Source organism: Astatotilapia calliptera, chromosome 1 (assembly GCF_964374335.1).
Source record: "Astatotilapia calliptera chromosome 1, fAstCal68.1, whole genome shotgun sequence".
NCBI classification, from domain to species: domain Eukaryota; kingdom Metazoa; phylum Chordata; class Actinopteri; order Cichliformes; family Cichlidae; genus Astatotilapia; species Astatotilapia calliptera.
This window is the reverse complement of record NC_137422.1, coordinates 8,005,884-8,019,122: the sequence shown is the minus strand read 5'-3', so window position 1 is coordinate 8,019,122 and position 13,239 is coordinate 8,005,884. Positions and strand designations below refer to the sequence as shown.

The window sequence follows — 13,239 nt, the reverse complement described above, 5'->3', positions numbered from 1 at the left end:
TATCAAAGCATGTAGATCCCTCTGGCTGCCGCTCTTTCACTTAGCTTCTCTTTGACTTCTCCCTCTCTCTCTTTCTATTTGATGTGTAAACACAGACTCCTTTAGATTCGACAGACTGACCCGGATCCACGGTAAAAACTCAACAAACTTTTCACACACGTGACATGCATCTCTGAACTCACGCACATGACTCCACCATGCTGCATCTGCACACGCGACAAAAAAACCCCCTAAATTTAAAAGACTACTGTGACAAACTTGGAATTCCTCATGTCTGCAGGCATAAACACACACCGCACTCAAAACTAACCTACTGTCACCTCAATGCTAGAATGAAGCACAGAGCTGTGACTCCTGCCTGTAGACCATCGGTTAAGGAAACAGGCTCCCGGGATCGCTGGGATAAATAAAGAAAGAAAAGACGGCTACAACATAAAAACAGATTTTTCCTAAGCTGTCCCTTTTTTTTAATACTCATCTGGTTTGAAATCTTTAAAAGAGTCCCCAGATGACAGATGATAACCCACTTTAAGGAAATAAAACATTTTCAAGAGGCTTCTCTCTTACTCTTGAACCATTTGTGTTTTTCTCCCACTTTTCTAGTTTTTCGACAGATGCTCTTGGTTGGGTTTCCATCTAAGCTAACGATTAGTCATGCAGTGCAAGACTGTGCAGTAAATACAACTGCTGATGTAAAAAAACAAAAACAAAACCCCCCCAAAAAAACCCATTCCTGTTTAACATGTATCAGCTGTATATCTATTATATAAATATACAACTGGGATAAATGAAGGATAACATTTGGGAATCATGGGACAAAATATGCTGTCTGTTTCAGGTCTGCAGACCTGAAACACACTCGTGTCCCCAGAGCTTTTCCTGAGCTCACATGGTGAAACGTGGATAATCAGCTTAATACTTTAAAGCTGCAACCTGCACGAACCCCACTCCCTTACTCCCCATCTGAATTCAAGCTAACATGGAAAATATATGATTCAGGGAAGGTATGGAGAGTTAAAACTTACTCTGTGTTGCTGATTCCACAAACCACTCGCTGTAGATTAGTTAATGCTCCTTTGATCTGCATTCCCCATCTATTATCACCTCCTGGTCTGGGTCAGATTCCATATTGGACCAGAGACAAGGGACCATCTCTGGCTTCTTTGTTTTCCTTAAAAAAAAACCACACGACTGGACTTGTAGCTTGTTCAGCTGCCTGTGGCAGCAACTTTTATCCCATATTAAGCTTTTTGTTTTGCCCTCTATTAGTACTTTAAAAAAAAGTGGGTGGAAGGATGGGGAAAGAACGATTGTGGCTGTTAGAGCTGCAATGTTTGACAAAAAGAGAACACTTGAATTTACCTGAGTAGCAGCCCCGCCCGCCCTCTTTAGTGCTTGTCAGTGTGCCCAGCGGGTAGGTGTTTGGTGTTCTGCTGATGCAGTATCCATAGCAACAAAAACATCAGTTCTCTTAAGACTCTGTCTCTGTGGGTTTCTTTCTTCTCATATTATGTTGCTCTTCCCCATCGATTGACCCTCAACATTTATCAATTTCACCCCCTAACACAAACTAAAAATTAAGGATATGAGCTACAATAACTGTCAAGGAGAGGTCTTACTTTTAGGGAAAAAAGAACATGCAACTGAACTGACTAAAATAGAGATTTTTTTTTTCTCATGTGGGCGGAATAGCATCTTATGCCAGCTGCAGCATGTGTGTGGGAGTACCATTAACTTGGAAACACAGTTGACCTCACATCTTGCATCGAACAGCTTCAGATTCAGACGGCTCCCAGAAGCCCCGCAATGCCTGGCCTGCATGGTTTGAGCAGCCCCTGCCCCCTTGGGATATAGCAGAGCACAGCTTTTAGCATGACTGTAGCTGGGAGGCAGTTAAAGCATTTAGCAATCGAGGGGGAGTCGAAGGCTTTTTGAGAGTCTGGACATTTGGAGAGAAAAATATTTGGCTGCTTATTGTGTGCTATGAGTGAGCATTTGTAGAAGGATAGAGCAGACAAAGGAGAGGCTTTTTAACTCACGGGGTGAATGTGTGCAGTTACAGATACCTTTTCATTCTTTTGTTTAATTACAGTCTAGAACCATACAGTAAAGAAAATCTCACTGGGGACTAGGGATGGGTACCGGTGTCCGGTGCCATCATGGCACCGGTTCTGACATAAACGGTAGTAACCAGACCGAAAAGCAGCGCACATTTCGGTGCTTTATTTCGGTGCTTTTTTTTCCTGAGCTGTGATACACTTCTAGCCAATAATTTTACGTTTCCGAGGATAGTAGGCGGGGCCAGGTACGTACGTTCTTTTAGAGCAGAGCTACAGATTAAAATGTCCAAGGCGAAGCGGTCAAAAGTCTGGCTGTACTTCACAGCAAAATATGCAAACTCAGCAGCCTGCAACAAGTGCTTTAAGCTGATACTGTGATACTGTCAAAGGAGGTAACACCTCAAATCCGATGAAACACCTGGCGACGCATAGCGTTTTTTTTAAAAGCCCAGAAATGCGCTGTATGATAGCTTGCTGCGAGACCTCACACCGAGCACATCTACTGTGCGTGGGTTGCCTGTTATTGGACCCGGAGTTAGCAACATCCCCCAAAAACACGAAGAGGAGAGTCCTGGCCCCTAGCCCTGTCAGTGTAGCAGAAATGATGACGGATGATGACGGCAGCAGCAGCCGTTCTTCTCTGGGCGAGTAGCTTAATGTTGTTCGTGTGTAATTTACGTTGAGTAGGCTAACCACGTTATTACATTAATGCATGTAAGGTGAACTAGCAAACCTCATCATAGCTACATGCGGCTGTCTTCCTGTTTGATGGCAGATACTCCCTTCACCCTGGCCAAAAAGGCTAAAATGACCAAAGAAAAAGTGGAAAACAGTTAAACATGAGAGGTTTTGGACAAAGTTTGTGTTTTTTCCATTGTTTAAGCACTGCTTAAAGCCAAGAGTGATGCCATATATGCCCCATAGCTGCAGAAAAGGCTAACATTGTTATCTTTTTACAAAAAACCAGCTGAACATGAGAGGTTTTTGGACCAATTTTGTGTTCTCCATTCTTTAAGCACCGGTTTGAGCACCATTTGAGCACCGGCACCGTTTCAAAAGTACCGATTTGGCACCGGTATCGGATAAAACCTAAACGATACCCATCCCTACTGGGGACATTCCTGATTCTTTTCTCCAAGGTTCATGTTTGGCACTTGGAGCACTTTAGCACCACCAATGGGTCAAAGATGTTAATCCTGTAAGGCCTGAAGGATAAAATTGAAAACCAAAAACCAAAAAAAACCTGACGTGTTTTGTGTGTTGAGAAATTAAATATTAATTTGCATATATGAGTTTTTATTTGAATCATTTCTGCTACATCTGGGTTTTTTTGTTCAATTTATTGCTCACAGTATCTTTACCTTAAACAAATAAAACACTGATGATGCAGAGGTAACAAACATGATAGCTTAACCCTGTACACCTGGAACCCTGTAACACCTGGCGTTACAGGGTTAAGCTATACATGAAAATCTTGGACAATCAACAGAAACAAAGAATGAGAAGGAGTTTAAATTATATCCTTAAGATGAAAAAGCTCTAATAACGGTGGAATTGGTGGAATTCCTTGGAACCTTTATATAAGCTTTGCAGCTCAAATTCAGCTCTCAAAGCAGACTGTTTTCACAAAAAATGCACTTTAACTTAATTCCAAACACAACATTTTACATAATGGCACAAAAAAAATCATGCAGCATTTTCTCCCTAATCCTGATAATCTATCACTACTGCAACCTGCACCCGTTTGCCATCATTAACCAAGGCCTTCTGATAATCTAGACTGGAGCTGAGGTCCAACATACACACAAACACACAAAAACTAATGGGTTACTGTTAGTTAAGTCTTGATAAACAGCAGCTGTGTTCAGCAGTGACAGGCTGATGACGCCAACCAGCAGGACCAAGAAAAGACAGTATAAAGTATGACCAGATGCAGCTGTGCCCATGTATGTCTGTTAACATATTCTCCCTGTTTCAGGGAACATGGGTCATAAAGAAAAGGTAAAAACTGATCTAGCAATTATTTTAGTCAGAGCTCGGAAACCTTCCACACACATTCACTTAGCTAAGCCAGTGAGAGCAGGTGGAGGTGGGGTTACAGAGGACAGACAGAGATAGACAGGTAAAGTGTGAGACACATGGCATGCCAGCTGTTGGTAGCTGAGGAAAAGAGCTTATGAGGTATAAGTTGAAGCTCTTTCTTCCCCTACCTCAGGCCAACAGGGAACCTACTCAAGTCTAGACAGGAGAGATAAGATATTGGGGCTCGGGGCATGTTCTAAACAACTTCAGCTCTCATGCAGGTGGGACTGAAGCGCAGTGAGACAAACTGGAAACCAGCAAATGTGCTTTCAAAAAACATAGGCACCAATTTTCTGACAAATAAAATCATCAGAGATTTCTTAAGTATCAAAGTCCATGATACGCACATTTGTTTTTGCATGATAGGATTGCAGATAAAGTCCTTTGAAAACGCATCATAATAATTTAAATATTGAATTAAACAAGACTTTGTTGCCTGTGGTTGCCAATTGTGAGGCAGTGGTTGCCTCACAATTGTGCTCAGCAGGCCAACAGGGAACCTGCTCAAACCCAGAGAGCTCTCATGTGTTCTCTCCAGTTACTCCAGCTTCCTCCCACACTTTCAAGACAAATATGAACTGCTGAGTTCTTCTGTGCTACCGCTGTAATAGATTGGTGACCTGTCCAGGGTGTGTCCTGCTTCTCACCCTGTGAGAGCTGACATGAGTTTCGGCCCCCAGGATAAACAATTAAGAGCAAATCAGAGGAGCTACCAGTGACCAGGTAGCTGCAGGTAGTCCATACTGACAGAAACTAGAACAGCAACATTTAACAACCGGGCTGGGTTACAGATGTTGAGAGATTGCACAATAGCTTAACAAGAGAAGGGATTTTACAGCTCTGGCAAGTTATCACAGTGGACTTACACAATTCACACTGCAGAGTGATGTTCCATGAATGTGGGAATTCGCCAATCCAGTCCATCATAGTCTGTGCTAAAAATTAAACCAAGGCCTTCCTGTGTTTCTTTGCATTATTGAGCCCTATTGAAGCATTACTGCAATAAATGAGGAGTATTTAGATGTACTTCTAACAATGATCTGAATATCTTGAAAGGCATAAAGGCTTAGTCAAAGGTGGTAAGTTTATTTTAGTTTATTAGGGTAATGCAAAATACTTTACAAAGGAAACAAATCTACAATGAAAGGTAACAGACTGAGAAACAGCTTCTGAAACATGAGTGTAATCCTGCTCTTAAGAAGCATCACACAAAGCCTGTAAAACATACACAGACATTTAAAAAAAAAAAAAACAAGCACTTTCTTTGTTCCTGTTCTTTATGTTACCTCGGGACTACAGTGTCTTTGTTGTTGGAATAGTCTATAATCCAAATTATATTTCATCACAAGACAACCCTGTTTGCTGTTCCCTGTAAGTACTTGTATCTATAACTCATATACACATACTCTCTGAAGTCTTTGGAAGTCTACCGAGTCTCTGATCTTGATTTAAAACCTTTTAGGAAAGGCGCTTATTGAAAGACACTCTGACAATGATGATCTGAGTGATCTGACCCAGCCACAAAACAGCACTTGTGCTTGTACTTACAAGCAATGTTTTAGTTTTTGACATACTTTGGTCTATTTCAATATAAATTCATTTTTCTCAGCTATCAAACAAATAATATATCAATAAAAATGGAGACTTTATGTATTATTGTGTCTGTTTTCCACGGCGATTTGTGTAGACACCATCAAGACAAACATAGAGCCTATTCGCAGAACCCTAAATCATTAACAGGATTCTGACTCCACATTATACTGATTCGTGTGAAAACTGTCTCAAACTGAGTTATGTGTGGTGATCCTTTGTTTTTTTTTCTTTTTGTCACGTCCTCATTTGAGATAGAGTAATGATATCCCCAACGCCTGTATGCAGGAATCACAGGGTTAGTCTCTGTAACACTCACTGCTACAGCATTTTCACACCACAAAGACCTCATCCCTTTGTCTGCTTTAACAAAGAGAAGCCAAAGCAGAAGACAGGCCATTATGGATAGCTTCCTCTTTCTCCGGCCACAGAGATAAATGACAGGGATAAGCATGCTCAGACACACACACACACACACACGCACGCACACACACACACACACACACACACACACACACACACACACACACACACACACACACACACGCGTGCGCGCACACACACACACTGACACACACACACACTTTCTAGCCTCTATTTTCTTTGCCTATACACTCAGGATAGCAGGCCCTGTTCTCCCATGAGTCATTTTGTTTCCATGTTCTCCTTTGCATACATCTGACAGTTGGTCAAACTAGTTTTTGCACTTCAAACAGCCAGACCACAACTGACGCTCTCATAATTACTTTGTGTGGTTTCCCTGTTGTCAGAATATGCTGTTCAATACCGTGTTTTCCAGCATCCTTCACTTCTTATTAGCCCGGCACTGGCCTGATCTGGAGGGTTTTAGCGCAGAAGCTTAAAGACGTTTGGAACGCTCTTAACTGTGAACCTCGGGCCTTTGAAGCTTGTGACCTCTTCGTTCTGGGGTCACAAGCATTTTGCCCCGGTGCCACAACAACACTAGACACCTACCCCCAGCCCGACTTCCTCTGGGAGGCTCGGCTGCATTGTAAACCAGAAAATGCATTAAAGGCAACTACAGCCTGGTGGCAACCATACCCAGTAAATAAATATAGATAAACATACCTCTAAGATCACATGTTCAACTGTGACACTCGCAAATAAACTGTACAAAGCACACACAGAGACAGTAAGGTGCTGGTTCTCCTCCACCAGCCCCAAATTGCACTGTTAACCCTCCTTTTGTGAATTAAACTGGCTTTATCTTATACAAGAGAAAACCAGTCACCCTTCTTTATCCTGCAGCTCCACTAGTTTCTGTTTATTATGCTAATATATTTCATGAGCTGCTTCTTCAGCTCTCTTAATTAATCTCAAAGTAAAAGTGGTAAGCACATTTATCAGGCAAAGCTTCAGGGGCGAGGAGGTGTGGGCGGGAGGAGTGCAGTCACCTCATCTCCTCTTGAAAGCCCATCTGAATTTTTCTCTAATCTTTTGAACCGAAAAATTAGGCTGGAAACATTAAAGCACAAAATCAAATGGACTTATCTTTTTTATTGCCTTTAAGTTTCTTCTCATTGCTGCACTCTAATCAAAACAACTTAGAAGAGGAAAAATAAGAGGTGAGAGGAGAGATGGAGTAAAGAGAGAAGGAGGAGGATGATAGGGAGGGGACAGATGAAAGGTGAGAAGGAGGACAGTTTGTTTTAAGGCCCACCTGAGGGCTGGAGCAGTTTAATGTGAAGGACAGTGTATTTGTGTGTGTGTGTACAGAGTAAAAGGTAGCAAGGGGGCGAAGGTCAAAAGTCTGGCAGACAGGAAATTAGCCACACCTGAGGATTTATGGACAAAGACTACTTGAAACCCTCAAAGCAACACAACACAACACATCCACTTAAGAGTGAAGAAATTAAAAAGGTTTAAAAGCTTTTGTTTTCTACACTTCACCGAAGCACAAATATAGACATTTTCTTGACAAAGGGATACTGTTGAGAAGACCAATGCCGCATCTTAAGCTATAGTATAGTCCCCTTTGTCACACACGATTTATCCCTTACTCTCATTACCACCTTCATCCATTCTGCAGTTCATCTTCATAACAAACTCATTCCATCCCCCCAACCTATTTCTCTTTCTTTCCACCACCCCCATCACTATCTGGTAACATGGTTTCAGCTCAGCCTTCATTCATTTCCTTCTGTCAACTTGCCAGAAAACAAAAATCCTTCTACGGCTCGATGACAGGACAAAGACGGCAATGTCTCACCAAATTACTTGCACTGAAACGAGACGCTTCAGAAAGTCCCGCAGATATAAAAATATTCAAGCGATATTCTCATTTTACTACATGTTGTGGCCCACATATCCCAATAACACAGAAACTTGCGTTTAGGATGAGTTTACGTACATTAGCGGTGTGGTGTCCGTAAAGCTCGCTGCATTATGTCCTGTGTAGTTGAACGAGTATAATCAAATCCACCCGAAAATGTGCATCGCTCTGTGTGTTTTTATTTATCATTGATATGGGTAAAAGCAGACATTTTCTAGTGGATACTGTAACTGTGCATTTGCTTTTCAGTCGTTCACTGAAATGCATGTGAAGAAGCGGAAACTAGGCCACCTTAACAAATGTTTAATCAGAGACTGATTTTTATGTATCCTTCACGGTTCGAGTGAATTTTTCGACCTGCATGTGTAAAAACACCTTGTTTAGCCCATGGTCAAGAAGTTTCGCAATTTCATTCAGACGCACTGTTTTTGTGCCACACCTCAGGATGACCTCATTGAATATTTCCCTGTCCCAGAACAACACAATATCTCTACATGCCACCTTCACTTGCAGGATAATAAATTTACATTTTCTACAGTGACAGCAGGAAACAAGCAAAAAGCATTGCAACCAGAGACATGAGCCAAGTGACCGGCTAGTTATATTTATGTGTCTTTCATTCAGACAAACACATCAAGCTCAGTGCATTCGATAGTAGGTGTATAAAGGCCTCCTGAGAAATGGAGCCTATAGATTGGAAACTCAGTTGAACTGATCACTTAAAGATATTAAGCTGCAACACAGCTTAAGAGAAGTTTAAGAGAAGAAGCAGGTAAGATATTTCAGACCTACCTGTCAGCATCTCCCTGTCCCGATGACGCGTTTCGATGGAGCGTCTCTCGAACAGCAGCCATGCTGTCGGGAAGGCGGTTAAGGCGCCGAGTGTACAATCCCAAACCTCCATCAGTCATGTAGCTGCAAGAGACAACCAAAACGTATTAGAAATAAGTAACTCTGACATATATAATTACAGACCTCAAAGAGGATGATTTGAGGTTGCGCCACTTTGTTTGAGATAATGGGACGACTTAACAGACACTTGTCTTCTTGCTGGGGCTGCTTTTGTTATAAATGTCTTATTGAGCAGGAAGCCACATCCATGTAGTTCTCTGGCTGAGGTGAAACTCTCATCAGTCAGGCTTAAATAGAGCAAAAACCTCCCACATCAACACTGGAGACAGCAAACTAACTAAGGACACATTTCTCTCATGTGGCTAGTGTTCAACAACAGTGGCCTTTAAAAGAAAAAACTGCTTAGAAGACAGTTTGCTCTCTATGTCTACAGGAAGCACATTGCAATTCATCACCAATACTGAGCCCATCAGTGCACCAGACTGGAATATTATGATTGACTGAGTAACTAAGCATTAGAAGAAGCTAAAAATACTTGTACTGTATTTATATGTGCAGGCTAAGTAGGGCATTCACTTCATTTCGTAACGGAAAATTATATTTGAAAGGACTCAATTTATTGCTTGCTGGCCTCGGAGGCTCAGTGAGCAGCAGTTACAGCCTGTGGCTAACGCTGAGGCCATGAGCACTTACATAAACATTCCCATTCAAACTAAAACAACACTAACTAATTCCCCAAATATTTACCTGTGGAGGAGCTTCCTAATGGAACTAAATATTGACTCCTTTAACCCGGGTGTAATTTAATGAGATGTTTGCTGGTTTAACGTTGAAGTTTTGATGATTCTGTGTATGCAGTGATGTGAGTAGAGAAAGAAGCCTAGCAAAAGCGCGACCACTAAAACAGTTATGCGTTATCTCAATGTAGATCTCGGTGAGAGGAAACCCTGCACGCACAGACAAACGCGCATTTGTACCTAAATGTGTATACAGTATACACACAGTACAGTGTTTCGTACAGACAGAGCTTCTTTGTATGTGACTCAAATGGAATCAGCACGAAAGCAGATTCTGTGTGCTGTATCCCAGCAGCATGAAAATGTAACTGTGTCTAAGTAACCAACCTGAAAAGTATCAAATGTTATACTTTCTTAACCAGAAGAGAGAATTATACAAGCTTTTTTAAAAGTTGTCTGGTAGTAATGTATTATGAATTGCCAAGTGATAAAACTAAACTAAATATGCACTAATTCAATGTATTTAACACTCAAGGCACTTCATATTGTACATTAATACAGAGAAAACCAACAATCAGACGACACCACCTACAAGCAAGAATTTGGTAACAGTGGAAAGGAAAAACCCCTTCTAACAGGAAGACACCCCTACAAGAACCAGACCCAGGGAAGGGCAGCCGGCAGTGGCGTAGCGGGGGGGTGGCTTACTGGGCTTAAGCCCGGGGTGTTTTTTCAGAAGCCCGGGGTCTTTTGTAGTGTAATTTTTTCATAGTTAGATGCCTGGCTGACAACTGTATAAAGCAAAAAACTACACACAATATTCGAAGCACATAGTGCACACTGTGGGAATTTACGACTGTGCGTAAATCCCCCCTAATATTGGTATGATCCGAGCTCAGGCACTAAGCGGGGCGGGGCAGGTGCTGCCTACGAGTGCGCTGTTGGAGAAACGGAGCTAGGCAGACAGAGGAGAACTGAAGTTTGACCAGGTATCAAAGCAAATCATTCGTACTGTACAAATAATGTAAATATGACGATGTATCACGAAAGATTGATATCAAACTGATCACTTGACCCATATTACGTTACTTGCTCTTCAAGTGAATCAAGAAATGGCGAAATGAAAAGCCGAACAACAACAATGCTGTTTCTTTAGAGAGTCTTAGCTTACATGTGTGTTTATGTCATATTTTCAGTTGTTACCCTCCACGGCTAAATAAATCGGTTTCAGTAATGCACTGATATACAAGAATGGACATAAGGAGCTTCTTTCAAAGAAAAAACTCAGGTAGTATTTTATATATTATGCTTTGTATGTTGTTCAGTATATTTCTATGCAAAACAAGAGGAACTTCAATACACAGCAGTACATTCACAGTTGAAACCAGATATTTACATACACTTTATGGAAAACACAAGAACATTTTTTTTACTGTATAACATCAATTTAGAGTAAACTTGTTTTGTTTTGGATAAATAAATATTGAAATATCTTTTGAATTAGTTAAATGTTAGAATAAAGAGAGACAGAGCTGTCTATTTTTTATCACTTTCATCAAATTTAGGAGTACATATACACTAAGTTTATTGTTAATTAATAAGAAACTCCAGACGATTCCATTCTGAGCTGAAGAAGCTTCTGATAGGTTAGTAGAGTCCATGTGAGTAAATTGGTGGCACACCTGTGGATGCATATAAGGCAAAACACGGAGCCTGTTTCTTTAAAAAGGGAAAATCCAGAGATGTCAACCAAAACACCAGAAAAAGAATCGTGGAGCTCCATAAGTGTGGCTCAATTTTGAATACAATTTGGTGCCATTTGCAATTAAGAAATACAGATAGTTTCTCTCTTTACTCTTAAAGTTAACAAATATGTTTTTTATATTTATCAATCTAAAAAAATAAACATTTAGTCTAATTTGATGTTACAATTAAAAAAGTGTTTGTGTTTTGATCTGAAGAGTGTGTAAATATCTGTATATTTGATGATTGTCAGCACAAAGAGGGAGAGAGAGGAGAATGAGGACAGGACAGAGATGGAACAAGAGCAGGTGAGACACACATGTTAGTCAAATGGTTGTTTACCAAAAGTATCACCGTATCATAGGTCCTCATGTATCTCGTACCTAGTGTTTCTTTTTAGGTTTGCTATTTTTCAAATTCTATATTTATTAAGTTATGCAGGCTTGTTTGCACAACAAGGCTAAATAATTATAGAAACTTTTCTCAATCTAAATAGTGGACTTTGGTAGAATTAAAAAAAACAAGTGTAGTGCAGGTCTATGATGATTTTTAGTTCTACTATCATCTAGTTCTGATTCTGGTTCTGTCTTGGTTAAATCCTAAGTAATCCTGATTTTGAACTGTTATAGTCCTGTTTTAATTCTGGATCAGTTCTGGGTCTGGTTGAATTGGGGTTTAGTCCTCGTGTGTTGATACAGCCCTGATTTTGTTCTGCCTTGCTGCTTAATTAAAAAACTAGTTTAAGGTGACCTGCATATGTGATATATATTTTTCCCTATATGAAGTCATTCTTTTTTGAACAAAACTCAAAACAGAGCCAATTAATCTTTCAGTCATTTCTAACCCCCCCCCCCCCCCCCCCAAAAAAAAAAAAAAATCCCACATGCATACCACCCTTTAGGGCTAAGCCCCGGGTGTTTCAAATGTCTGGCTCCGCCTCTGGCGGCCGGCATCTGCAGGCATTGGTTGGAAGGATTGCACTGATATGGACAATGTATCTTTATAGACCAAGTGTTTATCAGTTATTACTTTAATAGCATTTAGTATTTGTCTACAATTTGTTTTTGTACTGCAATGTCATATTATCTTAGTAATGAATCAAATCACACATATCATAAATGTTAAGGAAAACTGTTCATGCTCCATGTGTATAAAAGAAAAAAAAATATTGGCCTATATATCAGATTTTGTAACCATGAAACACTGGTATTGGTAAATCCCGTGCCTTTTGAGCTATAATGCAGTGATATGCAGCAGTAGCCTTCAGGTTTGAGAAATAAAGCTAACTCAGAAAGTCCAAAAACTGCATTTCCTTCAAGAGCCACTCTAAGCAGGCCACAAATGTCAATCAGTCCTCAAGGATGCCAAATGTCAACATGTCCAGCTAAACAGCATTAAAAGGCTGCCTGGTTAAAAAACAAAAACATACATAAAGTATTCACAGAGAACATACCAGTATTATATTATTGGATATAAACTGGATAGTAGATCAGTGCGTGAGCAGGCAACTACATGCTGCATAGCTAGAACACAGCGGCCAAGGTTTGAATCCCACCTGTGGCCCTTTGCTGCATGTCTTCCTCTCTCTTTCACTCTGATTTTCAGTCCATCTGTACTTACTATCCAATCCACTACTTAGGCTTAAAGTTGGGTGTTCGACTGCTTTAACTGACAGGTGTGCCAAAAGGGAGCTGTTGGCTGCTAGGTCTAACCTCTTCTAATTTCTGTTGGTTTTTAATAACAGCTGACAAATAAAACGGTCTGTTGTGTGGAAAAGATTATCCAAGATGTAGAATTGTAGTATTTTCCTAGTCTTTAAATTAGTGTTAATTAGCAGTTTCACCCACACAAATCCTCCTGCTGCTTGGTAACAAGACTTGCT

General features: G+C 40.6%; 1 protein-coding gene across 1 annotated transcript in view; it reads right to left on the bottom strand.

Moving 5' to 3' along the window:
* The window catches only part of nav2a (neuron navigator 2a), a 217,352-nt gene that overhangs the window by 31,973 nt on the left and 172,140 nt on the right, over positions 1–13,239 (bottom strand). Inside the window, exon 11 of the mRNA XM_080304494.1 lies at positions 8,818–8,940. Within this exon, the coding sequence (XP_080160620.1) occupies positions 8,818–8,940 (123 nt within the window). The remainder of the gene's footprint in view (positions 1–8,817; positions 8,941–13,239) is intronic.